Source organism: Dermacentor silvarum, chromosome 1 (assembly GCF_013339745.2).
Source record: "Dermacentor silvarum isolate Dsil-2018 chromosome 1, BIME_Dsil_1.4, whole genome shotgun sequence".
Lineage (NCBI taxonomy): Eukaryota > Metazoa > Arthropoda > Arachnida > Ixodida > Ixodidae > Dermacentor > Dermacentor silvarum.
The window spans coordinates 327,859,625-327,885,538 of record NC_051154.1 but is presented as its reverse complement, the minus strand read 5'-3'; the positions used below and the strand labels follow the sequence as shown (position 1 = coordinate 327,885,538).

Genomic DNA, 25,914 nt, shown 5'->3' with positions numbered 1-25,914 from the left:
GTTGATGGTATTGATGAGGTTTACATTTTTCATTATGAAACGTGTGTGAGTTGTACTGGCGGCGAACGACTTAGCAAATTTTGTTTACTTCGGTTAACCATTTCTGCCGCTAGGTGGGACGTCGTACGCTAACTTGTCGTTCCGCTGCTCCCAGAAGTTTTGAGCCATCGGAGAAGCCATTTTCGTCAATGATTTTCGTCGTGGTTTAACGAAGAGCTTTGTGCCCCCGTTTTCTTTTGCTTGCTGCGTGCTAGCGACTATAAGAGTGCCTCGAAACGAACTGCGTGTTTGCCGTATACTACGTAGTGTTGACGGAGTGAGGCTTTTTCTTTTTCTTCCGCCGTTCGTGTGGCCTTTGAAGCGGGATGTCCTCGCACAAAGGCAGCCGCCTCGGACCACGTGTGTCTGCTCGCCAGCGGGAGATATTGGTGGAGTTCATGGAACGTCACCCCTACCTCGTCAAACCGTCGTGTGCTCTGAACCCGGAGCTCACGGCAGCGCGCAAAGAAGAGTTGTGGAAGGAACTCGTCTCGCTCCTGAACAATGAAGGCCCAGCCGTGAAAACTGTGCACCAGTGGCGCGCCTTCTGGAACAAGGAGACGCACGACGCCCGCCACGACGCCGCTGTTCACGCCGCAGAGCACAGGTGAGGTCGGGTAATGTGGTCAGCAGTGAATGCGCTAACGACTTTTCTTGCAGGGGCACTGGGGGTGGCAAGTTGCCTGGACTGCGCGGGCGTATCCTTTCGCTGGTAGGGGTAGCCAGTGCAATTGGAGTATGCCCCAATTTTTTTGAAGACGCCGAAGAGGTAGGTAATGTGTTGCATTTGTTTCGGACCTTTTACCGAGTAAATTCCGTACAGTTCGCGAGATGCCGCATAGAATTGCACCGGAGGCGTTGTAATCACTTAATTCAGGGGTGCAATGCACGTTTTCGCCATCAAGCAGTGTGTTCATTGCGAGTGATATTCGTTTTAATTATGATTTTTAAAGATTTTGATATTGTTGTATAAGCGAGAACGCGCTTTCACTATTGTAGCAATGACATTGAACGCGCTTTCCCTAGGCGACATCAGACAGCTCATGAAAACAGTGAGAAGTTATAATTATCGGTGCGGCGAAAAGCTGTGTACCAGGCAGCCAAAGGAGCTTTAGTAAAGCCAACATTTTCAGCCATATGAAATGCGTTTTAATGCTTTTTTCCACCAATGAGAAGTAAACAATGCTATCTGCACAGGTCAGCGAAGAGCCAAGAGCTGCCGAGAGCCGGCCCAGCGGTAGTGTGTCCGTTGGTGAACAACCGGGTACGAGTGGGATTCAAGGTAAAATAATTTGTTAAGAGAATTTAGTACAATTAACTAGCGTGACAATGGTTGTACAAGTTTGTACTTGATGCTGAGCGTTAATTTTGATGTCCTTATGTCGCAATGTCTTTTGGTTCTTCCTAGCACGCCTGCAGCAGCAGCCTCAGCAGCCCGTGAAGCGACCCGCGCCTTCGGAAGGCGAAGATGGCGGTAGTAGGAAACGTGAGTGAAACCTCTATGTGTGCATAATTTATGGCACACTTAATTGGTGCGTGCAGCCTGCATTACAATAACATCACAATTTAAAAGTCACCATGCTGATGACACTTGTGTACAATATGTGCAGCTCAGTACTGATGACACAGGAATGCAAATGTTACCAATTTATACCAGAGGAAATTGTATTTGTGATTAGTAGAAATAGTAGAAATTTACTGAAATAATTTTAAAATTATGCGTTTAACCATGCCACCCGAGATGTGATTCGTCCCATGCGGCAGGCAGCGATAGCAGCAGGATTCGAAAGTGAAGGGGTGGAGAGGCGCAGTATGGAAGTGCAGTGTGAGGGTTCCATACACCGTCTTCGTTCTTTTATTTTCACACAGCTTGGAACATGTCGGATTCTGTCTTAGTTATGGGGCTCCTTTAATGCTTTGTTTAAACATGTACAGTCTGTTTCACACTAAGGGGAAAACTCGGAGCGCCTTGCAAGGTGCTCCGAGTTTTCCTTTACGTGTGAAAGAGACTATGTTCCTTCTTATTTGGACATTGAATGCACATTCCTTCTTAAGAGGTGCTGACACTGCTAGCAGGATTTCTTTAAAATGAGGATGGGCCTCATGGAAAGTAGACACACGAGCGAAAAAGTAAATGGTTTTGGCTACGCGACACCATTTTTTTACTGTACAGTTTGGTGACGTCACCGCAAACTTTTTTTACAGGCCCACGGCAGGGTGTCCCAAGCAGAAGCAGGTCCCCCAGAATGGATGAGGTGGTGGCAGATCTGTCTGCGAGTTACGGTCATTCAGTTGACCTGTATGACCAGAACCTAACTGTAAGAACAATTTCTGATATGTGTTGCCACACTGATCACCTTATGTAGAGAGATAAAAGTGCAAACATTCTTTGCATTTGAACTGCTGATACACATTCCAAAATGCACAGCATTGTGTTATTGCAGTGATTGCTCCACTTAACAGTGGTGTCGAAATTCAGTAACACCTTTGGCAACAATGTAACAATAATGCTTCATTCATTTCATATAACTTTCTTATAACGGTTCCACTGTGGATATGACTTTAATGCTCACAGTTACACTGAAAAAAAACCTTATTAACTTTTTTATTGCAGAGAGGGCGACTAGGTTGTGTAGCAATGATTAGGCGCGAATGTATGCACTGGACCATTGCACTGCAGCCTTGTATATTACATCCAGGGGAAACAAATTATGCACGTAGACCCGTTAGCATCAGTATACATACCACACGGTCGATGAAAGCAACTACAATTTCTCTCTGATTAACCTGCATAACCTAACAAGGAGGAAACGGGCTGTGTCGCGGAATCCCTGGCCTGTACACTTTTGCTCGTGGGTGTACGTCGTGGGAAACCTTGATCTTCGAGCATTGAAAGTAAATGTAATGGCCCTGTTCAAAACAAAAATTGCATTGCGCAAATGTGTGTCCACATTACATGAACGCTTAAACGTTGAGGCAAGCCTTAGTCTAACTACGCATATCTTTGAGCACTTTTTTGTTAAGCTTTGCATGGTATTGCTATTGTGTAGCTGCACATGGGTGCATGTGATGTGTACTTTAGTGAAGAAAACGTTAAAATTTATTCGTGAGGCTTTTGTTTCACAAATATTTTAACTCTTTGCACCTTTTACACTAAAGGTTCTGCAGGACCTCGCGACTGGTGTCCGGGCGCTCACCGATGCTATAGCTCAGCAGGCTGCTGACATCGCTCAGGTGGGAGACACCTTGCTCCGCCAAACTCTGGCCCAGGAACGCCTGGCTACTGCTGGAGAGCGACAAGTGCAGCAGAATGACATGATGCTGCAGGAACTCCGCACCTTGACTAGGATGGCCCCAGCATTGTTAGTACTGTTGCATCAGTCGCTTGGAAATGTGGTCAGCAGTGAGAGAAATGCGCCATAAATATGTAAAGCCACATGGCTTTCTTCGCTTGTACCATTGCCTTTGTACCATTGGCATGTAGTGTGCCAAGCAGTTTTTTGTTCCTAAAGGAAACTTGTTTTCATCTAGTCTTGACAGTGTGTGCAAGCGAAGCTGCATTGTTTTGTTGGCCGAGAACATGTGCCGCACACAGTAATGGGGTCACAAAGGTTTAAACTCGCAATGACGACGTGTAGGGCTTACTGTTGCTGCGGTATCCTACCTCATGTTTTACATCTGACTGTGATAAGACTTCAGTATCTATTGCTGCAGTATCCCACTGCATGCTTCATACTCAACTGTGATGCGACGTGGACATGTATTGCTGCGGTATCCTACCTCATGTTTTACATCTGACTGTGATAAGACTTCAGTATCTATTGCTGCAGTATCCCACTGCATGCTTCATACTCAACTGTGATGCGACGTGGACATGTATTGCTGCGGTATCCTACCTCATGTTTTACATCTGACTGTGATAAGACTTCAGTATCTATTGCTGCAGTATCCCATTGCATGCTTCATACTCAACTGTGATGCGACGTGGACATGTATTGCTGCGGTATCCTACCTCATGTTTTACATCTGACTGTGATAAGACTTCAGTATCTATTGCTGCAGTATCCCACTGCATGCTTCATACTCAACTGTGAAACGACTTCAATATCTCTTGCCAAGGTATCCTACGACATGATGCATACTCGACTGTGATGTGGATTTATAGCTTTACCAACTCTTAATACAAGGGTGCTTCATGTGGGAGTATAATGTATTCAGTCCATGGCCTGTGCTGTGGTTGCAACAGAGCAAATTTATTTGTAATACATCAGTCTTATGCCATTATATGTACAATAAAGAAGCAATAAAGTTTACAGAACAACATTCCATGCTCTTCAATATATTTTCACAATGCTCAATCTCTTTCAGTGTACTTCAGACACATCGAAAGTACAGCAGCGGCCACCACTTACGGTAGCACGGTGGTCAGTGACCACATAACCCAACAAGCCAGTTGGGGACAGTTATGCAATTGAGTTAGGTTCGCAATTCACTGGGAGCACTTGTTGCATATTGCGAGTGGGCAGAGCCTGCCAAACGGGAACCAGTTATTAAAGCGAGGGTTCCTTCAACTTTTCTGCCAGTGCTGCTGGCTGTGTTGCCTTGATTCTGTGGGTAGTGGTGCATGGACCATTCTTAGTTGGTGGAGCGATTTGTCTGGTTAATTCCGATTACGAGACTCTTGCTGCCTATTAAATAGGTGTGAGGTTACCGGCACCTTGCAACCTTCTTAGACAAGCCGCCCCAAGCTGCATGAAACAGTACTAATAGGTATGTGATGCCTTTAGATGTCCGGGGACACATACGCGTCTTCATCCAACTGAAAAGATGGGGTAACCCGTGGAACTTCTTTCGTGATTGGCAAACGGTCTTCCAATTAATTGATCCCCTTGAACGAGGTATCCCCAGTAAGCGAGAGTCATAAGCTCGCGTTGATTACGTTCCTGCCCTTCGTAGACACCGCATGTCACTACTGCCAACTGAATGATTTAGTCAGGTCTTCGGAGCGATGTCTGTTGTCAAGATGAGCAAACACTTCATTGGACTTGGAATAGACTGGAAAAACTTTATTTAGGTCCTGCAGGACGCGCTTAGGTCATTTCTGCATTGTCTTGTCGTGACGGTCTCTCGTAGTGATTCCACTGTCGTCATGCCCACGACTTTGAGAAAGTTAGCTATGCACAAACATTCACTGAGTCATCTTGCTACCACTGCCACGTTTGCATCGTCAATGAATCACCGTCGTGCCTTCTCCGCGGTACTGTTGATTTCGTCGTAGTGATTTTACTGTTTGTTACGCCTTCGTCTTTATTCAATCATCGTCACGCAGTCACCTTCATGCCATAAGGGTTGTTCCGTCGTAACACATGGCATGTGCACGATCGAGTGCGTCAAGTTTATGTTGAGCGAGGCAGTTCCAAGGAAAAATGTCTCCAACTGTGCCATGTAACCTCTATTTGCAAAATGTTGCCTGCATGGATAGTGTTCTTCGCTAACATCAATGCAAGCGGCACCATCTACAAGAGCTAAAGAGATTGTCGAAGCACATTGAATTTCGCAGACTTTCCATTATTCTCCAGTGGCACATGTTGTCAATGAATGTTTGCCAAAAGGCTAACACAAAGCCTAGAAAACTCGGGGGAATATTATTGCTAATTGGCACACACCCCGTTGGAGACGTGAACAATATGTGCATTCATGTTTGCCGCCGCCTCATTTGCCGGCGCATCCGTCTTCGCACGCTCTGCAAATATGCAATGTGAAGATTGCGAGGCAACCTGAACATGTTAATTATTGCAGAGCGAGCCTGCTTGGCGCTCTCGAACAAAGCGCGTGGAGGCGGCACCAATTGTGCCAAGGGCAGCGATGGGGCCTGTGGTGGCTGCACTTGTCTTGTTGCTGCATCACTCGTACAGCTTGTGTCGTCATCTTCAGGATCATCTGGCAGCGGATCCCCTGCCTGGAGACAGAGGTTGTGAAGCGCCGCACACGCCGCCACAATGGTGGCTGCTTTGCGGGGTGAGTAGTGCAGCGTACGGTACCTCTGCAGGCACCTAAAACGGCTTTTTAGGATGCCTATGCATCTTTCAGCCGCATTCCTGACGACGGCGTGTGCTTCATTGTAGCGCCCCTCTGCTGTCAGCCGTGTCGGGTGTCCGGGCACAGGAGTGAGAAGCCAGGGCTCCAGAGGGTACCCCGAATCTCCTGCATTTACAAAAAATGTTTTGAGATGTCAATGATTCATTGTGCGAAATTTTGATAGGAACCGCTGCAAACAGAAAAAAAATGTATTGCAGCACAGAAATGCCTGCCTGATGCAGGGTATAAATGAAAGGTAAACAAACGCATTGCTAACTAATAGTGTGTCTTCCGCACGGCATAAAGTTCCTATTTGTAGATTAATATGAAAAATCCTGTTCGTATTGAACCTACACAACACATAAGGGAAATGTGAACTATCATTGCTACACTTACCAAGCAAAAACTCCTCGTCATTCAGGAGGCCACACGTCAGGCGGCGGCGCAATGCTGAGTGCCTCCAGACGAAGGAATCGTGGCATGATCCTGGCATGCGAGGGTCTATGGCTACGATCCTTAGGTCCGCATCACACACCTGTGAGAGGGAGTCAAACGGTCTCTTCAGCGTTCACCTTCTGTTGCCCATTGCTTAAGGATGATAACACGTATAAACAGAGTGCTTTAGAGAACGCTGCTTGCACGGATATGTTCATTTCAAAGTAAATGCCGAAATACACTAGTGATCAGATATGCTAGCCTGTGTGGAATTCCTACGCATTCGTAAAGATACGCTAAAGCATGTATCCATCATTTTCACATTAACGTGCACAAGCCGCATCACATGCCACTTCACTATGTAGTTACTGATACCACACAGGCTACACACTGCTACCACGGAAGCTACACAGCTACTCGTCAGGAATTGACGTCCGTACACGACCATAAACGCATTATTTAGATAGCATTGACCGTAATCTCAGCAACATTTGAACCGCAAACAAGTTCGGGTATGCTACATTTCTAGCTATGCGACAGGGGGTTATTTTCCCCGCGCCTTTTTCAAGCCTAAGAAACATCGTTCGTCTCGCACCATCCATGGGGACTCGACACCACGCAACTAATTTCGCGTCACAGGTGCTCTTTGTATACTTTAAATGGACCCGCTAACGATTCAGACCAAGGACTGTGTTTGAAATTGTTTACTTACCACCATGCAATTCAAAGCGTAAAATCCCTTGCGGCTCCAGTACGCCTCCGTTTCCGCGGGGCTCATTTTTCGCGGCCGGACGATGGCAATTAGTGTTCCGTCAACACAGCCGACGACACCAGGGAGCTTGCCACGTTCAAGGAAGCGTTGCTTGACCGCCACCTTTTCTGTGTCCGTCGGAAACTTCACCCATCCCTTTGCTTTGCCGACCGTTGAAATGGCTTCAGCAACGGAAAAAATTATGCGGCTAACTGAGGGCTGGGACAGGGCGACAGTTTCCTCGTTGGCCACGGACTGCTGGAAACTTCCAGTCGCAAAAAAACGCAACGCACAGAGCACTTTTGTCACAGTGTCAATGCCACTAGCGCGTTGCGGCCCCAACACACATTCAAGTTCCTCGCACAGGCGGAGCACTGTCTCTTTCGAGAGTCGGAATTGTCGCCTGAATTCCTCGTCCGTCATCTCAAAGGCCTCTTGTCGGTGTCGACGTCGTCGCTGTCTCTCACACAGGCTCGCTAAAAGCGCGAGAACAGGCGCCACAGACACCGGACACGCTGCCATTTTGCTCTGAGTGCCGCGATCTCGCCCGTGCACACGGCACGCACAGGTTCTGCACACGGCACAGCGCGCTTCGGATCAGACCGAAGCAGCGCGCGCGGCTTCGCTTTGTAGCAGACGACAAATTCAGTTTCCCCGTGATTGACATGTGCATGACGTCATCAAAAAATGCGTCTCACGCCCTGAGGCGATGGCGTCACCCAGGCGGCGACGAATCGCTGCACGCAAACCGAAGCCTTCGAAAACCGAAGCGTTACAGAATACGGCCCCTGATGGCATTTTCCCCCTGTGAAAAAAACGGGCAGTCCCGATTCTTGTGCTAGTCGACGTAGGTAGAGGGGAAAAAAAGAGGGAACGAACATAAAGTATGTACAAGTGGGGGTGAGGGAGAGAAAAAAAAGGTGTCATAAAGTTGAGACGTTGTCGCACTATCGCGCGAAATAATGTTTGAGTCGTACAACGTGCACAATCTCCGAGTGGTGCCTTCGACGCTGGAGCGATATGGCACTATCCGGGAGAACCTCGTAGTTCACGTCACTAACGCGCCGCAGCACTTTGTAGGGTCCAAAGTAGCGACTGAGCAGTTTCTCTGACAACCCCTGGCGGCGCACCGGCGTCCACACCCAAACTTTATCGCCAGGGTGGTATTCCACTTGGCGATGGCGAAGATTGTAGCGGCGTGCATCAACACTCTGCTGTTGCGTGATGTGTAGGCGTGCCAATTGGCGAGCTTCTTCGGCGTACTGCGTAAATTGCTTAGCGTCAGGGGTGAGCAACGCGTCGTAATCGTGTGGAAGCATCGCATCCAGCATGGTCTGAACCTCGCGTCCATAGACAAGACGAAACGGCGTGAATCGCGTTGTCTCCTGGACGGCGTTGTCTCCTGGAGTTGTGCGCAAATGTTACGTACGGTAGAACCTGATCCCACGTCTTGTGTTGTACACCGGCGTACATGGATAACATGTCGGCGATGGTTTTGTTCAATCGTTCCGTCAAACCGTTGGTCTGCGGATGATACGCAGTGGTCTTGCGATGGCTCGTGTAGCTTAGCTTGAATACGTCGTCAATCATCTGGGGCGTGAAAGCTGTGCCTCTGTCAGTTATCACGTACGACGGGGCTCCATGTCGAAGAACAATCTGGTCTATAAAAAACTGGGCAACATCGGCAGCCGTAGCGCGTTGTAGAGCCCTTGTCTCTGCGTATCTGGTTAAGTAGTCTGTGGCGACTGCGATCCACTTGTTCCCCGTGGATGATAATGGAAAAGGCCCGGGTAAATTCATTCCTATTTGATCGAATGGTGCCCTGTGTGGTGCGATCGGTTGCAGCAGCCCCACGGGCTTCAGTGGCGGGGATTTGCGGCATTGACATTTACGACAACTCTTGACGTAGCGCTTTACAGATGTAGAAAATTTGGGCCAGTAGTACGCCTGTCGAACTCTGGTGAGAGTTCGTGAGGAGCCTAAGTGACCAGATGTGGGCTCGTCATGGCAGGCAAGAAGAATGTCGTCGCGCATGTCAGCAGGTATGACGACAAGGTAGCGTTTGCCGTTGCTGTTCGAGTTTTTCTTATACAAGACACCACTTCGAAGGCAGAAGGACGAGAGACTGCGAGAAAGGCGTCGAGGTATGGGAGAGTTGCGTCCTTCGAGGTTTTCGATGATTGCGCGAATTTCGGCATCTTCGCGCTGTCGTATGGTCAAGTCCGTTGCGGTGAGGGCCCCAAGGAATCTGCTGTCGTCCCAGCGGCCGGATCACAAACATCGCTGGTTGCACGCCACAACGAATCAGCATCTTCGTGCTTGCAGCCTGATTTGTATGCGATGGTCAGATCGAATTCGTGCAGACGAAGGCTCCATCGTGCGAGTCGCACAGCGGTGATTCGTATATTGGTCAACCAGCACAATGAATGGTGGTCGGTCACTACTTTGAAGGGGCGACCGTAGAGGTGAGGCCGAAACTTCATGGTCACCCATACAACTGCAAGGCACTTTTTCTCTGAGGTGGAATAGTTTGCTTCTGCGCGCGAAGGAGTACGGCTGGCGTAAGCCATCACGCGCTCTGTGCCCTCTTGGTGTTGGACCAGGATGGCGCCAAGACCCACGTTGCTGGCGTCGCTATGGACTTCAGTATCAGCGTCCTCGTCAAAGTGAGCAAGAACTGGTGGTGTCTACAAACGCTCCCGCAGCTTGGTGAAAGCCGCGTCTTGCTCTTCATTCTGCTCTTCAAGCAGTTGGTCCCATTGCAGTCTCTGACTTCGGGACCTCCTTCTGTATACTAACAGCCTCTAATCTTTTTACTCACTTTCAATTCCAGACAAATGGTACATCTTCTCGTGTGAGGCGAGTCAGAGGTTCGGCAATCCTAGAAAAATTGGCGATGAAGCGGCGATATTATGCGCAAAGCCCCAGAAAGCGAAGGACTGCTTTCTTGTCATGGGGAACAGGAAACAAGGCTACGGTGGTGGTCTTGTCAGGGTCAGGCCGAACGCCATCCGCGCTCACAACAAGGCCGAGAAACTTAAGTTCTTCATAACCGAAGTGGCATTTCTCTGGTTTCAGCGTGAGGTTAGCGGCGCGGAGAGCGTCCAGCACAGTCTTCAGACGAATTAGGTGTTCCTCAAAGATCGCCAAAAATACGACGACGTCATCAAGATAAACGAGGCAAGTATGCCACTTCAGACCGGTGAGAACAGTGTCCATCATTCATTGCAATGTCGCAGGTGCAGAACACAAGCCGAAAGGGAGCACTTTGAATTCATACAGGCCATCTGGTGTAAGAAAGGCAGTTTTCTCGCGATCTCGTTCATCAACTTCAATCTGCCAGCATCCGCTTTTCAAATCTATAGATGAAAAATACTTGGCGTTTCGCAGTCTGTCGAGTGAATCATCGATGCAGAGCAGTGAATAGACGTCTTTTTTAGTCACGCTGTTTAGCCGCCTGTAGTCAAAGCAGAAACGTAGCGTTCCGTCCTTCGTCTTCACGAGGACGACCTGCGATCACCAGGGACTTTTCGAAGGCTTTATAACATCGTCCTGAAGCATCTCTTCGACTTGCGTATGTATCGCGTCCCGTTCTTTGGCCGAAACTCGGTAAGGCTGTTGTTTTATGGGCGAGACGTCGGTATACGTAATGATTCGGCGTTTCGAGATGGGCGTCTGACGGACCTTAAAGGACGAGGCGAAACATTCTTGGAATAGAAGCAGCAATTTATGCAGCGCTATTCGTTGTTCCTCCGGTAGAGTCAAACTAATGTCTACTTTGCCAAGTGATGCAGTCGCGGCCCCCGGTTTCGATTGGAGAGCAACGGTGCAGTGATGCATACATAAAACATTCAGCAATCTCCATTATGGGGTAGGCGAGAGTGACGGCAGTGCGACAAAAAAGGTGACGGTACTCATTACTAAAATTCGTCACAAGCAGCGTAGAACGTCCGTCACGAAGCGTGACGAGGCTGCGAGCGGCGCAGAGACCTAGTGTGAGCAAGAGCGACAAGTTGCCGTCAGCGATTGCCTCACCGCCGCATAACTCGTCGCACACGACATCAATGAGGACACTCGAACGCGGGGGTAACGCGACGTTGTCGGCATAAACGCGAAACGTGCTGAGATGGCTGTCGTCGGTTTTGTCTGCTGCTCTCTCTGTCGAGAAGGTCACGGTGCGCTCCCGCAGGTCGATAATAGCGCCATATTCCCGTAGAAAGTCGATTCCCAGGATGATGTCTCGGGAACATTCACGAAGTACAAGGCAACTGGAGAGAAACGTACGTCCACGAATGCTAACTTTGAGTGTGCATATACCAAGTGGGGGGACTACATGTCCGCCGGCAGTACGAATTTGTGTTCCGTACCAAGGCGCAACTACTTTCTTCAGGTGTGTCGCTAGTTTTACGCTCACGGTCGAGCAATCAGCTCCTGTGTCCAATAACGCACTGACTTCACGCTGACCATCGAGAACCACAGGTATATCTAAAGACAGTGGGCTTCCGAGTTCAGTTGTTGTCGTCGAATCACTGCCTGTACCTGGTCGCGTCGCTGGGAGGCCTTGCTCGCGTCGATTATCAGCGGCCTCGCCCCCGAAGGTCGCTGTCTTTAGTTTTCCCGTCTAGGGCTTGGCGAACGCCCCTGCGCCGCCACTGGGGAGCTACGGGAATTTGGAGAAAATCGTCTCGGCGATGGTGACCGTGACTGCCGTCGCAAGGGAAGTGGCAAGCGCTGTTGAGACAGGTATTCTTCAATGGCTCTTAGTCTTTCGCCGAATCTTGGCCTTGGAGAGTCAACGGCAAACCCCTGAAGTCCAAGACGGCGATACGGGCATTCACGGTATACATGCCCGGCTTCGCCACAGTGATAGCACAGGGGTCGCCTGTCCGGTGTGCGCCAGATGTCCGATTTTCTTTGAAGTGGTTGGCGGTTCTCCAAGTGCTGGATCGGTTGCACTGATGGAAGTGTATCGTGAGGCGTGGGGCGCACGAAGCGCGGAGAAGCAGGAATATACCGGCTCGCAGCTTCCGCATATGATGCGCGCCGAAGCTCCGTCGGCACAGGTGGTGTGACCTCACTGGCAAGCGGGACTTTCAGAACATGTTGTACCTCGTTCCTGATGAGGCTGGATATAGATCCTGAAGTAGATTGAGGTGGGCAGTGAATTCTTTGCAGCTCGGATGAGGTCGCCGAGGGAGTCGATGTTGATGCTACCTCGGGCAGCTCCGATCTGATCCATCGAGGACACGATGCTGATTTGCCGGTCGTACACTGCTGACCGCTGCTGAAACACTTTTTCCATTGTCGTGGCTTCCGTTAAGAACTGGGCCACAGTCATCGGGGGACTCTGAATGAGGCCAGCGAAAAGCTGCTCCTTAACCCCTCGCATTAAGTGGTGGAGCTTCCTATCTTCTGCCATGTCCGGGTCAGCTCGTCGAAAGAGGCGCGTCATGTCCTCCACGTACATCATCACTCTTTCGTTGGGCATTTGGATGCGCGACTGAATGGCCCGCTCGGCGAGTTAACAGCCATCAGCATTGGCGTAACTGGCCCGCAGATGACGACAAAAGTCGCTCCACAACGAGAAGGTTTCACGGTTCTCGTACCAGGTGCGAGCGCCATCCTCCAGGCTAAAGTACACATTCTTCAGCTTGTTCGCATCGGTCCACCCATTGTATTCAGCGACGCGTTTGAACTGAGCCAAGCAGTCTTCAACGTCCTCAAGGATGGAACCATGGAAGACTTTTTGCACTTTCTGTAGCGTATAGTGAGCAGCAGTAGTAGAGCTTTCCATGCCGCTCGGGAAGAAGTCCAGGCTCAGGGGGCAATCCTCGGACTCGTCGGCTGGCCCAGTGAACAGGTGTTGTCACTGCAGGGACAAGGCTACCAGGAGGCGTGTAGGACATTAGCTGGGACTACCCAGCACTTCCACCAGTTTGTCACGTGCAACAGAAGGCCTTTATAGCAAGAAGTACTGCACCGGCAGAGACAAGCACTAGCCAAGCTGACCCCAAAACGAAAAACTTCTTCTCTCCTTGCCTGAATACTGGCTCGCGCTCGCCGCAGCTCGTGACCTGGTTGCAATACAAAGATGAGAAGCACAACTTTGAGGTTATCTTAGGTTTATTTACCCAACAGTTGCGGTCGGTGGACCGTACTTCTTCAAGAAATACAGTAAATTCTCGCGACAGTCCGTTTATATATTTAGGTAGAGAAATAATAAGCAAAGAGAAAAAAAGACTACAAATTAAAGATAATCGCATATTCACAACCTTACATAAAAAGCCAACAGACCACCACCAATACCTTCATTTCAAAAATAGCAATCCGCGACACTGCAAGAAAGCCAACCGGTTTTCACAAACTCATTGATCCGCCGCATTTGCTCTGACGAGACAGATTTCGAAAGTCACGCAAAGTAACTCAAAACGGCCCTGGTGGTGAAGGACTACCAGGAAAGTATTGCTGGTGATGCTATAAGCCGGGCACAAGCCTTAGAGAGAAATGAAATTTTGTCGGGCTCCAAGCCGCGCCATCCTAAAAATCAAACCAACCTTGTCCTCACTTACTCATCCACACTACCACACGTCAACAACGTCCTAGCCAAACACTTTAATGTTATTCAGCAGAGCACACGTTTGTATTCAGTTTACCCAGAGTCCCCCCGAATTGTCTATCGCCGGACAAGGAACCTAAGAGATATCCTCGTCAGAGATAGAACTACGATGGTTCAAAACGTGGAATCAGGCTGCAAACCATGTGGTAAACAATGCCACAAGGTCTGCAAGCATATGATTTCAACCTGCCTTGCTAAGGCTACCTTCTCTGACATTACAATCAAAATTAAGCAAGCTCTTAATTGTGACAGTACCAACGTGGTCTACATGCTCCATTGTGATGTCCGAGACCAACTGGGTCAGACTAGAACCGCCTTCAGACGCCGTCTAAATAACCACGGAGGTCACGTGCGCGTGCTATCACATCTCCCGTTTTCAAAACATCTCAGTCTGCGAGAGCATTCATGTCACAAAATACGTGTCACCCTATTCCAGTCAGGTTTCTGCTCCTCTCGTGAACAGGAACAAAGAGAGTCATACTTTATTCACAAATTTAGAACAATCACGCACGGCATAAACGCACACATGGGAAGCCTCTCGCTTCTTAATACATAGGTTAGAGTAACTGAATAATACGTCAGTCACCACATATGCAAATACAATACGTGCGTGATGCTGAAAGAATGCGCACTACTCCTCTGGGGGAGCGGACCAACCCGTCCACATACTGTACCTTGTTTTGGAGCGTAAACTGTTATGGGCTCATTCCAATAACGGCTTCGGTTCACGATGATGCCGACTCCGACGGTGCACGCCGCCGTAACCGCTATCGCCGGAAATGCGAAGAAAGTACCCGATTCCCGCCGAGATCGAACCCGCGCCTGCTGCGTGGGAGCCAGATACTCTACCGCTGAGCCACGCAAGCGCTTGCTAGCGGGCAGCGGAAAAATGGCCTAGAAGGCAAGCGCGCAGGGGCAGAAGACCCGAGCCTCCGCCAGTATGATGCGCCATCTAGGTAAGGCGCCTGCAAACGCAGCGTGTGCAGGCGCAGATGACGAGATGCGATTGAGACGCAGTGCGCAATAAAAAAAACGCGATCCCCAGTCTCGCAAGAATGATTGCGCCATCTAGTTAAGGTGCCTGCAAACGCAGCGTGCCCGACATGTAAGTTGCAGTTGTAAGGCTTGATCGGGCTCAGCAGACTGCTCTGCAGAGAGAATTACAAGCCGCAGCTCGCCGTCGACGCTGGGCGGACAGTTCAGATCGTTCTGGTCAAAAAGAGGCGAGCAGACTGCCGCGAAGACCCTGTTGTGCCGTGGTGACCAAATTAGAGTTACTCTTGAGCGGCTACACCAGCTTACGCTGTGACTGTGTCGCGTGTGCCGCGCAGGCCTGTGACTTACTCTTCATTTTTGTTTCGCCACATTATCCTTATTTCATTTTTTTTCTCCCATATTCCTTTTTTTCTAGCGTATTTTTCTTTTTTTCTTCCACGATCAGTTCTTAGTATTGCCCGGAACTGGCTCTGCCCCCTGCCTCGTCCCTTTATTTTTCTTTTTGTGTTTTAATATTATTTTAGTATTTTTAGTGAAAAATAGACTTGTATTAATAACCGAAGGTTCAAACAGCGCCAAAATACGAGGACAAGCGGAAAGAACAAAGAATACATCCCGTTTCTTCCGCTTGTCCTCATTTTTTCGCGCAAATATAACCTTCCATCAAGTATGAACCAACTATCCTGCAAGAACGTTCAACTAATGTATTTATTAATAAAATTTTATTGCACTAGCAATTGTAATGACACTCCAAGCGCATTTCTGGCGTCGTCGTCGCCGTCGCCAACGGCGACGACGACGCCAGATAGTGTCCAACGGCGGTAAAATCGTCGCCACGCGCAATACGCTGTGGGTACGAGTGAAAGCGTACGAGGGTGAGCCTGCAATCGCGGCTCAATGAACCGCACGCGAGGGAGGAAGGCAGGCCGGAAGCGCGGGGTCTCTCGCGCGCGAGGGAGGGGGGGGGGGTTCATTCCGCTCGTCGGCTGCTGCTCACAGCATGGCCGCGCAGGTGCCGTATCTTGAAAGCGATCTGCGGTGTTGGAGGAGTGCGCGCCCGCGTGGCCCTCATCTTCAATGCAATTCGTGATGGGGACAAAGTGCATGCGCCGAATGCCGGTAGCTTCGTACGCGCTGTGCTTTCGACGCTTAGTTTGCTTTGAAGCGAGGCGAGAAACAGCGCGAAGGCCAATTTGCCAGCTGCTGCTGGCGCACTTACTCACTCCGACGATTTCACAGCGAGTTTCCGCGGTGATCGAGCGAGATGTGTTAATGTTTACCTTTGTGCGCGACACCGTGCTTGTCGTTTCAGTTAGTAAGCGAATGTTTACAACTTTATACGGCCCATTAAACTACTATCCTTGGTTGGTATAGCTCTCTACTAATTTGCAATTGCAATCGATGCTTTCGCCTTTCGGGCGAAACTGCGATTTTTTTTCTACACATTCTACTCATTTTGCAACGCTTTTGTTTGATCATGGACAGCACAAAATGGCTTGCGTGGTTGTGTACCGTGTAAAAGTACGCATAACGAATTCCTTTCCCATCGCCTTTCTCTACCTGACCATTTGACACTCGCCCTGTGGAGCGGGTCAAACGCTTGAACACTGCCAATGATTAGGGCAGTGATTCCGCGAATGCGCCGTGAATAACACCGTTACCAACGAGGAAGCTCTGTAGCCCTCGACACATTGTTTTTCCTGTACACATTTTAATCATTCCGAAACGCCTCTGTTTGATCAGGACGCCACAAAATCGTTTGCGTGTTCACCGACCATGTAAAAACGCGTAACGGATTCCCCCTTTCGCATCGACTCGCACTCCCTGACAGTTTGACACTCGCCCTGGGGAGCGGGTCAAAGACCTGAACACCCGCCGTGGTTGCTCAGTGGCTATGGTGTTGGGCTGCTGAGCACGAGGTCGCGGGATCGAATCCTGGCCACGGCGGCCGCATTTCGATGGGGGCGAAATGCGAAAACACCCGTGTACTTAGATTTAGGTGCACGTTAAAGAACCCCAGGTGGTCCAAATTTCCGGAGTCCTCCACTACGGCGTGCCTCATAATCAGAACTGGTTTTGGCACGTAAAATCCCATTATTTAAAAAAAAACACCTGAACACTGCCACTGATCAGTGGAGTCACTCCGCGAATGCACCGTGCATAACCCAGTTACCTACGAGTATTCTATATAGCCTTTGGCTGTCTCCATTGTCCCCTTTTTCTTCTTGCATCGTCTTTTCTCTCTCTCTTTTGTCTTCAATCTTTTTGCGTTTTACTGCACTGCCTAAATATATAAAGAGACTGTCGCGAGAAGTTACTGTATCCCCTGAAAAATGTGGGTCCGCAGACCGCAAATGTTGGGTAAATAAACTAATGATTCTGCATATATATATATATATATATATATATATATATATATATATATATATATAAGCATATCATAAGAAGCCAACAAATAATAACAGCGATGACCACATAGGGGAAAATACTTGTACTTATTAATTGAATGAAAGAAATGATCAATTAATGGAAAATGAAAATGGATGAAAAAACAACTGTCCGCAGGTGGGGAACGAACCCACGTCTTCGCGTTACCCGTGCGATGCTCTCACCATTGAGCTACCGCGGAACCGTTTGCGTTGGCTTCTTATGATATGCGTATTCAAAATCGGGCCCCTCGGTTCCCTTTCTTCTCATTCATATATATATATATATATATATATATATATATCACACTTAGTGGCGCTTGTTGTCACCGTGTTGCAAGCCAGGGCTGTGTGCACCTCGGTTGGAGAGCTTCAGCCGGTATATTGTTTTAGTGTTATCGTTTTAGTGGAATCAACAGGACAGAAGCGCCCTAGAATTTCATGGTAACATTACTAGGGATAATCTGACACAGCAGTCGCTCGACCATCGCAGGAATCTCAGCTGGCGCGTGGATTTGTGCTGTTCGGTGCAGTTCGTTAATACATCAAAAGGAGACACTAAAGATACAAGTTATTTGAGCTGCGTTAGTAAATGACTCTTCCAGAATACCGAAAAATCCACTGTTATGGCGAGAAGACATTTGGTACGCCGGAAAAGACGCAAGAACGAGAGACGGCTGGTGATTAAATTCACTCACCAGCTCGCTGTGTCGTCATGGAGTTTGCCGTCACCTGCTTAGGCCTAGTTAATATATTATCCGTGAAAATGGACTGCATTATATTATAAAATAGCCAAAAACTGAACTCTGGAAGTTTCAAAATCTTTTGCTGAATCACAACAGCCTAAATGTGAAAAAAATACATTGGTGTACATGACGTCAAGCTGACGTCCAGGCCTTGATGTTTTGGCGCAAAATAAAAGAAACATAAAGCTTTGCATGTTTTAAGTAGAGCACCCGGCCTCTAATCTGAAGGTCGTAAGTTCGAATTCTCCTCCAGTCCACTACATTTTCAGCCATGGAGTGGTGCAAAAAAAAAAATTGCCGAGACCTAGTGGGGCTATACTAGTCCTGGTGCAACCAAGTTATAAAGGCAGTCTTCTCCAGGTCTCATCTCGTCGACTTCAACTTGCAAGTAGCCGGTTTTGAGGTCCATCGACGAAAAATACTTTGCGTTGTAGAGTCGATCCAAGGCATCGTCTATCCGCGGGAGAGGGTATAGTCCTTCTTTGTGATTTTGTTGAGGCGACAATAATCGAAGCAGAAACGTAGGGTTCTATCCTTCTTCACTAGCAGCACGGGGGACGCCCACGGACTCTTGGACGGCTAGAGGATGTCGTCGCGTAGCATTGCGTCGATTTTTTGCTTTATTGCCTCGCGTTTGGCGCCCGAACTCGGTACGGGCTCTGGCGGAGTGGGCGGACATATTCGTCGGTTAGAGTGTGGTGCATGGCAACAGGGGTTTGCCGATTTTTTCATTTCGACGAGAAGTAGTCCTTGTATTGGAGGAGCAGGGCTTTCAGCTGTCCTTTCTTATGCCTGAGAAGGTTGTGATTGACGTCGAAAGCTGGTTCAGGTACTACAGTCGTCACTGCAGGTTCTCTAGAGCACGTGAAGGAGAAAACACGGCTTGGTTGCCTACATTTGATCGATGTAGGCAACCATGGTGCCTTTTGTTAATGGGCTTGTATTCGTGGCTGAAGTTTGTGAGCATCGCTCTTGCTTTCCCTTCCCGTAGCTCAGCTATGTCTCTAACGACGCAAATCTCACGGTCATGAAGTGATGGTCGCCCACGACGACGCCTTCCATGTCTACAGGCACTTCGGCACCAACGGATATCATTACGCTTGAGCGAGGCGAAACGGTGACTTGTTCTTCAAGAACATTCAAGGCATGGTAACTTATGTCTGTTTCCGGCGGTATCACTTTGTTCGTTGAAAGAGTTATTGACTTGGACCCTAAGTCGATGACTGCACTATGGTATTTTCAAAAGTCCATGCCTAGGATGACAACCCTGGAGCAGTGCTGAAGGATTACGAAGCTCGCCGGGTAAGTGCGGTTGTTACCCGTGACTCGCGCTGTGCATATTCCAGCCGGCGTTATTAGGTGGCCTCTCGCCGTGCGGATATCAGGCGAGGCCGTCTTCACCTTCTTCAACTTGGCGGCGAACGGGCCACTGAAGACTGAATAGTGCGGGCACCCTGGTGCGAGCGCGGAGGGGCGACTTGATGGCTGGCGACGGGGCCATATGTCATTGATTCCGGCTGGGGTTGCAGCGATTGTGGCTGCACATCGGGACCTCTAAACGAGCGCTGAACTCCTTCTTTGACGATGTCGGCCATAGATGCCACTCTAGGCTGCGACCTGGGAAAGAGCTCCTGCAGTTCCTCGCGAACGACTGCTCTGATGGTCTCGCGCTGGTCGTCGCTGTAAAATGCTTAAACGTCAGTGTTTTTCGTGGCCAGTGTCCGGCAGTTATATTGCCTTGTCCGCATGTCGAGCGCCTTCTCAATGGTTGTGGCCTCGGAAACAAATGAAGCAACACTCTTGGGTGGGTTGCGTATCAATCCGGTGAAGAGCTCTTGCTTTACACCCCTCATCAAGAAGCGAACTTCTTTCGCTTCTTGATGAGGGGTATGTTGATGAGGTGCATGTTGGGGTCGGCGTGGTTGAACAGGTGAGTCCTCTCCTCTGTGAAAATCGCGATGTTCCCGTTGGGCAGTTGCACCCGGGCTTCTAGGAGAACTTCTGCCCTTTCATTGCGCATGACGATTGTAAAGATCTGCAGCACGCCGTGGCGGAACAGGCTTGAACAGGCGAGTCAAGGTCGACTCCCGATTTTTGAACCACGTCTATAGCTGGCGGCATCTTCCAATGAGAAGAAGACATGGCGCAGCTTTTTGTCGCTGTTCCAGTTGTTAAATACAGCGACCCTTTGATACGTCTCCAGCCAGCTTTGCGGATCCTGAAATCTTGATCCGTGGAATGTCGATGGCTCCCGGGGGTGCTGTAACACGATCGGTGTAGGCGGCACTGGTGCTGTCATTATTGATGCGGCCATGGCCGTGCACTTCCTGGTCTTCACTGGAAGAATTCCACACTCCGGGGGCTGGTTTCGTAGCTTGAGGCTAGCTCGAAGGTCCGGGACAGCGTTGGCACTGTCTTGGGGATTCGTTGAGTCTTGGGGGTTCGGGCTGGTTCGGGCTTGGATGACGGATTTCGGGGGCGTCCGGTGCATGAACACAAAAGTACCTCCACCAGATGTCACGTAGTAGTGACGGTGAAGAATACAGTAGTAAATCTGTGAATTACGAAACTGATCTTTTATTAGGCGAACCGGCGCCCACAAAAGCAAGTTGCAGCACTCGAAGCACAACGATAGTGGCGAACACAGTCGGCGATCGTCGAAATCTGATCAGCGGCGAAAGGCATCGGCTTTTATGCATGAGTAATCGAAGGTTCCAGAGTAATCCCCGGTTCCCGCGTGTCTTCCAGAAAGTACTAGACAGCTCGAGTCGCTCATACAATCAGATTAAACAAGCGTCGATGACAACAGACAACGGATAGAAGCACCGATAACGTTCGAGAAACTTCCGATACATGCAGGCACGTCCTGCGCCGAGCAATAAAGTTTAACATTTGTTCGCCGGTGAAATGCGGTCACCAGTGAACGATAAACAAGTACATGTGTCAATATGAACATTTGGCAGAACATAAGCAACCATTGTTGCGTGGACGCTATAAGAGCTGTTCAAAAATAATTTCGTTATATCTAGGGACTTCGACGCTATACGGCGACTCGTGATGTGCCATCGCGATGATTCAATCATTTTTTATTCTAAATTCTTGGACGTTTCAATATCCCATTATCGTTATTTCTCAAGTTGCGTCACGCTGTATGTTTGACGGTCTTCTCAGCGAGGAATTTCCCGGTGCTTCTTTTTGTTAATCCAGTACATTCATTGTTTGGTGGTAACACAAACATTAGCATATGCCATGCCTTTTTTTAATGTGCTTCTTACCGTTCCTATTCCATTCTTGTGACTTTGCAATTATCTAGCATTGCCAGGTTCATAGACGAAGTCTTCATGACATTAACCAGGCAGCGCGCGGGGCGAGCTTCTCAGTGCGCGTTTTCTGCTAATCACCGAATATTGCAGCCCCAACGCCGTAGCAGAAATCTCCCTCGCGGAAGGCTTGCTACTCACCCGAGTTGTAGCCGATGGCTGCTTGCTGGGTATAACTTTCGCAATCCAAGCTACACGAAGCTTCTTCGCCTGCGGCTACGTGTGAAGGCTGACACCGGGCGCCGCTGCGTACGTCCGGCGCTGCGGCACCAGGCAGTAGCCTACCATTTTGGATGCCTTCAAAGGCAGCCACTACCTATTACATTGCTTTCAAGTGTTGTCCAGCAGACACCTGAGGCGGGAAAACATCCCCACTTAATCAGAACCGGAGCGCCGGTGGGACTTTCAACTTTTGTTTTCAGCTCGCGACGGTGCCTAGATGATTCTCCGCGTCACGACGCAAAACTGGCGCTGCGGTGAGTATAACGGTCCCGCTGCGCGCGTCGTCTGCTACAGGTGGCAGACGGCGCGCCAAACATAAAGCCCGTATTGGAATAGTTGTATGTCGTATGTTCGTGTCAGCTTGAAAGGTGAAGAGCTCCGGGTCTCTCTTACCTTTTGAAGGTTACTAAGAGATGTCGAATGTTTCTGGTCGGAAAAATGACCGACGAGATCAGCGGCGGTATTGCTCCACCAAAGAAGAGCACCAAGGACACTTACTGCTTCACTCCGAACTGTGAGTCGGTTCCCAAATCTCTGTGAAAGAGGCATAAAAATAGCCTTGCTTTCGATGCCAAAAGACCCTGATCTTTTTAGGTAATGGCAAATGGCCCTTCATCAAGCAAGTGCAGTGCACATCAACTGTGTGCGAGCGACACTTTAAAGAACATTCCATTCAGCGCGATTTCACCCATGTGATCAACGGAGAGGTTGACCTGGTTCCAAGGGAGAGTTCATGGCTTTCCAGCGATGCAGTGCTATCAATTCTGCCAGGTGCTCTGCCTACGTCTCAAAAGCGATACCCCAAAAAAAGAAAACAAATAATTCTTAGGGACTGCGATCACAACAGGTGATTAAGACAGCAAGCTGTTCTGAGAATGCGGAGAGATCTCAGGAACAAGATGTTAATGAAGCCCGTGTAAATGGCGACGACATGTTTAAGTTTTCTACCCCTATGCTTGCTTAGATCGTAAGCTCTTGTGTCCTGCCTCACGGCCGCTGGACACGCCATTCAGTGTAAGTTATAACGGCTGCCGCGTTTTCCGTTTGCGTGAAAAACAGACACAGCATCACGTTCACATAATTTATTGTCCTGAGAGCGTGTGATCATATGTGCAAGCAAATGCTTCTGTCCAGGGAACGGTAGTGCAACGACTGTTAATTAAATCTGCAGATGTGAGCTCCCTGCTTGTGGAAGTAGACAAAATGCTGCCCTGCCAAGCAGTGAAGCCATGCATCAATGCTACCATGCCAAGCAATAAAACACAATTTCTTGAAATTGGAACATTAGCACTCGCTAAATATCGCTTGAACACGTTTCCATATACCGTATAAAACCACTGCAGTATTGATTTATGCATGGAAAAAATGCTTCTACGTCTTTAATGCTATGGGCAGGAACGCCGCTTTTATACCAATAAATGTGACCAATCGCGAAGCTAGAAAACTGACTTCAGCATTTCGTATTTCTGACTAGACGACAACAAATTCCTCATTCTTGCTTGTTGACCTACATCGCTCAGAACGGTATTATAACGCATACTTCAAAGCTAAAATCAAACACGCTGCTTGTCTACACAGGGCAGCCCACGTTGCGTGCAGCTGAACCGTTATACTGTCCGCAGCGCTATTTCTGCGTCATGATGCGGAGAAGTGGTGAACTACGCTCGGTCGGCACACCTATCAATCTAGCCACCATAAGGGCGCTGTGTACCGTCATGGGATTACGCATGGAGGAAGGAAACCCAGGAGAGGCCCCGGCCAACACGGACGTATTGGTGAAAGTGTGGCGGAAGTCAGGTGCTGTATTTCGCAAAGGAGCACTGAGACGGGTACCCTAAATGTCAACGTTGCCATAGCAACAACGCTCCTGAAGCTCTCGCTGCTGCTCGGTCTCTGAAAAGTGATATTGGATTTTTTCCGCCGGTGTCTTTCTCGCAGCACCTTTTGTTCGCGAGAACACATGGCTTTGGAGTGTGGTGTGTAGGCTTGAAAGTTGTGTTTTTGGTCTTTGAGTGTGAGTGCCAGCCAGCAACAGATACACTCAAGCAGTCACGGCGCGGGTCTTCGTCGTCGTCTTGAACATGCCACGGAAAAACACAGGAGCGCGTCTGCTTCACTAAAACTACTACAGAAGTTTCGTGGGCTTTGTTTTGACGAACGTCGGAAGCACACACTTTTGGCGGCTCGTAACAATGCAAGTTCAAAGTTCGCGCCCGTCTGCTCCGACGAGCTGCAGAACCCCTGATTGGAGGCGCAAAGGAAAATGCCCCACCAACATGGCTGCACTTGAGGCTTCAAAAACGTGACGTCCGGGCCTCTCCTGTTTTGTTTCTTTCCTCCTTTGAATGACGGGATACGTGTGTCGGTGAGGCTTGTGTTGGCTGGTGTTCTACGAGGCTTCGTCTAAAACGTGGATATGGCAACACAAACAATGCATTCTTAAAATGAAATCTACATAAAAGGCTTTAAATCAGCCATATTACATCTCTCAATAACGTTTACTCACCTACAATGCAGAATCAAGCGAAGAAAAGCAAGAACAGACAATTTCTTCCAAAGCGTGCGAGAATTTTGCCGTCTGTCCTCCAACTTTTGCGGCCATCTGATACTTTTTACGTTTCATATATTATACATCCAGTAATAAGTCCTCAAATAAAAACGAGACATGTCTTTCTTTAATGATAAAGCTAAAACAGCTTTTTGCGTGCTATTTAGGCAGGAAATGAATAATTGCGACAGGCAGAACGATGCTAGCTAGGCGCGTCTTCAAGGCGTCCTGGCTCTCCAAGAACGAACGATGCCAATCCGAAGTCACAATTTACCGGCATTCCCATGGATACCACAGCGCAGCAGCTCGAGATTTCTCTCGAGGAAATATAGTCAGAAACTCTATGGTATAAACCACGGCAGATTTATTTATTTTATTTGTTTATTCATGTATTTGTTACATACTGCCGACCATTTTTGAGGCCTTCGGCAGGAGTGGGAACGGGAACACAATTCAATACAAGCTCAGTGCACTAAAGCAAAAGAAAATCACATAACAAAAGAAAAGAAAACATCAAAGGACACACACGCGTCAATGCCTCCAAGCAAAGCACAAAAAACCTAGCACTCGGCTGCGCAACGCTTGAAGCAGCGAAACTGGGCGATCGTAGCCCAGCATTTTCCAGAAGTGCGTGCGAACTTTGCATCTGATTACTCATGATGATGATAATTTCTTTTCGCGCGTCTTGGACTTACGGCCGTCACTGCGCGTTCCATAGCGCAGCTTGCAAGACCGACACTGCGTTCCAGGAGACCCGCTCCATGAATGCGTCTCTCTCTCTCACTCTCATAGCGGATGTGATATAGCGAATAAAAAAGTTTTAACCTGTCATGATAACACCTCGTTTCAAGTTTTTCTAGTTCTGCTTTTTGTAGGAGGTTAGATGGGGATACTTTCCAGCCATAACTGTTGAACATGAACCTAATAGATTTTCTTTGGATGCTATCTAGTTTTAGTTTCTTTGCTTCTGTCCAGCGATCCAAGGCCACTGCAGCGTACTCCAGTATGGGCGTAATAAACGTCTTGTACGCAAAAAGTTTTATTTCTGTTGTTGTGTGACCCAGCGAGCGCCGGAGGTGTCGCAATTTTCTGAACGCTTTCTTTTGTAATGAATGTCACATGTTCATTCCAGCACTGTCAGAGGTTATCATCACTCCCAAATACTTGTAGCTATCCACTATGCTTAAAGGTTGGTAACTGATGTAATAGGTGAATTCAAGTGGTTGATTTTTACGGGTTATGGTCATTTCTTGTGATCAGCCATGTGCCACACCAGTTCGCCATTGTGCTTAATGCTTCGTTCAATAAGACCTGATCATTAGGGCTAGATATTTCCTGCTATATGCGCAGTAGTCCGCGAACAGTTGTATTTGGACACCTACATCCTGGACAATATCATTATTGAACAAAAGAAAGAAAAGAGGGCCGAGAACGGAGCCCTTCGGAAGACCAGACGCCACAGAAGCTGAAGAGGAAGCTATACCATCAATGACTACTCACTGGCGCCTAGACGAGAGGTATGCCGCGATCCATGCCGGAAGGCGATCGTTTTTAAGAATGGGCTTCAAATTTAGTACTAGCTTAGAATGAGATACCCTGCCGAAGGCATTCTCAATATCCAAAAATATTATGTCTACCAGATTATGTCTGTCTAACGCTATAGCAATGTCATGTATTCTTACATGTATTCTCCTCTACGAAATCTATGTTGCCGATGGTCAAGTAGGTTATTGTTCT

General features: G+C 48.6%; 1 protein-coding gene and 1 non-coding gene across 2 annotated transcripts; one reads left to right on the top strand and one right to left on the bottom strand.

The window, feature by feature from the left end:
• The first annotated feature begins 365 nt into the window (after window positions 1-365).
• Window positions 366-5,568, top strand: LOC125943240 (uncharacterized). Its single transcript, XM_049662007.1, has 7 exons — window positions 366-646; window positions 700-808; window positions 1,237-1,321; window positions 1,448-1,525; window positions 2,245-2,357; window positions 3,199-3,442; window positions 5,522-5,568. The coding sequence occupies exons 1-7, from the start codon at window positions 366-368 to the stop codon at window positions 5,566-5,568; spliced, it is 957 nt and encodes a 318-aa protein (XP_049517964.1).
• An 11,904-nt stretch (window positions 5,569-17,472) lies between these two features.
• Window positions 17,473-17,544, bottom strand: Trnat-ggu (transfer RNA threonine (anticodon GGU)). The gene has a single exon. It is a non-coding gene; the product is annotated as a tRNA-Thr (tRNA).
• Window positions 17,545-25,914: the final 8,370 nt, after the last annotated feature.

What these genes read in the sequence shown, in the direction of transcription:
- LOC125943240 (XM_049662007.1), top strand. Translation starts at nt 366, where the DNA reads ATGTCCTCGCACAAAGGCAGCCGCCTCGGACCACGTGTGTCTGCTCGC. An exon ending in TTTTTGAAGACGCCGAAGAG is followed by an intron (nt 809 to 1,236) that starts GTAGGTAATGTG and finishes CTATCTGCACAG; the next exon opens with GTCAGCGAAGAGCCAAGAGC. An exon ending in GGGTACGAGTGGGATTCAAG is followed by an intron (nt 1,322 to 1,447) that starts GTAAAATAATTT and finishes GGTTCTTCCTAG; the next exon opens with CACGCCTGCAGCAGCAGCCT.